The 2,733-nt window shown below is 37.5% G+C and overlaps 1 protein-coding gene across 1 annotated transcript; it reads right to left on the bottom strand.

The window, feature by feature from the left end:
• Nucleotides 1-226: 226 nt before the first annotated feature.
• On the bottom strand, nt 227-1,853 carry LOC141719015 (uncharacterized). The gene is made up of 2 exons (XM_074521391.1): nt 1,578-1,853; nt 227-1,430 (listed from the first exon to the last, which is right to left on the bottom strand). The coding sequence occupies exon 2, from the start codon at nt 1,401-1,403 to the stop codon at nt 411-413; it is 993 nt and encodes a 330-aa protein (XP_074377492.1). The 5' UTR covers nt 1,404-1,430; nt 1,578-1,853; the 3' UTR covers nt 227-410.
• Nucleotides 1,854-2,733: the final 880 nt, after the last annotated feature.

The following is a 2,733-nucleotide window of genomic DNA, read 5'->3' as shown; positions in this document are numbered from 1 at the left end:
CAATATGCAACTAAAGAAATTTACGATACATGTCTCCACCCAGTCTCATTTGTCCTCTGCTTTACCAAGTAAATATTAATTCAGTCTCTCAAAAAATATTAATTCAAATCAGAACAGAAAGGTGGTGAAATGTTTTGCATTTGATACACTGGAACTAATTGATTAACTCAAACGTAGCAAGCAAAATAAAGGATCTAGGTTAAAAAAGAAAAGAAAACAATAAAAAAATACAAACACTACCATATTCATATACCACAACCGTATCCAGACCAGTTACTAGCTTAACAGATACACCAGAACTTGATCTCAAACCTAGCTACTATGAAAGCATGTTACATTGGTAAATAAAAATAACAAGAAATATATAATAATAAACATTAATTAAATTAAAAAGACAGCAATATACACTTCTAATGGTATGCACCGTTGGTTGTGGGTAGGTCAGGCCTTGAAAGTGATGTATTATTCCAACAGCCACCTAATTGACCTCCTCCGACCACCGGAGTCGAGTCCAGAATGTCTGAACAGTTAAGTGAAGGGGCATGCCCATTTCCCATGAGTAAAGCTGGCGCATAGTTATCCGAATAGTAATTTTCTGCAGATTTAAAGCTAGCCCTTTGAATATTAGACGTCTGATCTTGATTACTTAAATTTTGCAGTACTAAACCACCACTCTGTTGCTGTAACTCAGCTCGGGATCGCTCATTGTTTCTCCAAAAAGAAGACAGCTGGTTGTTATCAAATGGATCCAATCGTAAGCCTCCCGATCCATTCAGAAACCCTTCTTCCTTTACAGAATTTAAATTGGAATAGTTGAAATTAGGGTTAGGGTTTTGAGTTTGGTTAGACCCGAGCAATGCTAGCAAATGACTAGTTTGAGGGGAGGTCCATTGAAGCGAGTTTGTTGAGAGGCCGCCATGATCAAATCCGCCTAAATAGCCTGATGAAGCTTTTCCAATGTTATCTGAAGATAGTAAATGAGACCTGATAAATTTTGCAGTACAAGGTTTTTCGAGTGAGGATGATATTGCATGGCTAATGTTTGTCTTGTGGTTTTTGCGACATCCACCTCCTATAGGGACATTACGAAGGGCACCTCCTTTAGTCCAATAGCGACGACAAGTCTTGCAAAAGTGACGAGGCTGAGTGAGGTTATAATTATTGTAGTAGCAAAACTTGGTGTTGGAAGAATCGCAGCGAGGGCATCTGAGTGGATTTAGAGTTTCTGGTGAAGGTTTAGGGTTAGCGGTGGTAGTAGTGGAAGAAGAGGATGAAGGTAAGGGAGACGAAGCTAGGGGCGGTTGAAGAACTCCAGTGGGTCGAGAAGAAGGTTCTTTTTCAGCAACACCAAGTCCTGCTGCAGCATGATTGCCGAAATTACCGCTAAATAGCTCTTGAATCATCTTTTCCTCAACTCTTTGTGGATCTATCTACATAAACAAAAAAAAAAAAACAAGAAGCAGTTTTAATTGAAAGATTTAAGCCTCTTTTGTACTAAAAATGAAAGTAAGAAGAAAGTTTGTTTTATTGCAAGAATGGACAATTTCTGAGTAGTGGATTGAACTAACAAAACATACCTTTGTTTAACGTTAAATGAGTTTGTTGGGTAATGCTTTTTGGTATGTAAGGGATGGATATAAATGTATGTTGGAGTGGGGGGAGGGGAGGAGGCTTTAGCTGTTTTGTGAAGCGCGGGGGCGAGATAAATGTTGTATGGTGTGCGTGTGTTGTGACTGTCCGTTACTGACAGAGGTGCTCATGCATGTGTTTGTTCTTTAGCTGTTCTTGGATTTTGTCTATATTACCATATCTTATATACATCTACTTGATCAATCTAAGTGCCCCTTTCAATATATTGAATTTGTTTCATTTGTCAATTACTAGCTCAAATTCAAGTGCTTAAGTGCGGAATAAAGAAGAGCAATAGAATATTTAGTAATCGTGTTAATGTTAATTATTTTTAAAAATTAATGATGATAGGGGGGCCGCTTTATTGAGCAGGATAATGATAGTAGCAATCGATAATATCCCAAAAAATAATGTTTGTTGTGGGTCTGTGAAATTTCATTTCTATGAGAAGGATGCTGTCGTTGAACAATAATGATTACCGGTCAAGTTGAAGAAAAGAAGAATTGAGTGGGCTTATCACGTGCAGCTACGTGTAAAGTTTGTGTTGTGAGTCCCTACCCCCTATTGTCACTTGCTTTCTTGTCCCAAAACTCGTGCCTTCCTATATCCCTTCCAACCAGAGGCGTAATGAGTTTCTGTTCGCGAGTTATCAAGTTTTGCTCGTTAAAAATTTGAATATAACTTAAAACTAATCAAGCCGAACTTGAGTTCGAGCTTTTCAAATTTATAATCGAGCTGAGCTCGAACTTCAAATTACTCGGCTTGTAAGATTCGTGAGACTTATTGATCCTCTATTATGTTTAATTCTTTTATTATAAGTATATTTTTAAATAAATATATAATACTTTTTATGTATTATATATTTTTTATCGATCCGAAGTCGAGATGAACCAATTATATTTCGAGTTTTTATTTATATTTAATTAAGTTAATATCGAGTTTTTGAGCCGAACTCGAGCATACCGAACTTTTTACGAGCCGATTTTCGAACTTGAAATTAAATGATCGGTCGAGTTCGAACTCGAGCTCGAGCCGAGCCTGACAATGTTCGACTCGGCTCGACTCGATTACACCCGTGCTTCCAACATCATGAGCCCACTTTAC

Source organism: Apium graveolens, chromosome 4, assembly GCF_009905375.1.
Source record: "Apium graveolens cultivar Ventura chromosome 4, ASM990537v1, whole genome shotgun sequence".
NCBI classification, from domain to species: Eukaryota; Viridiplantae; Streptophyta; class Magnoliopsida; order Apiales; family Apiaceae; genus Apium; species Apium graveolens.
Note: the sequence above shows the minus strand (reverse complement) of the source record. Positions and strands in the feature narration are given on the sequence as shown.

Coding starts and splice junctions, on each gene's coding strand:
- LOC141719015 (XM_074521391.1), bottom strand. CDS start 1,403: ATGATTCAAGAGCTATTTAGCGGTAATTTCGGCAATCATGCTGCAGCA.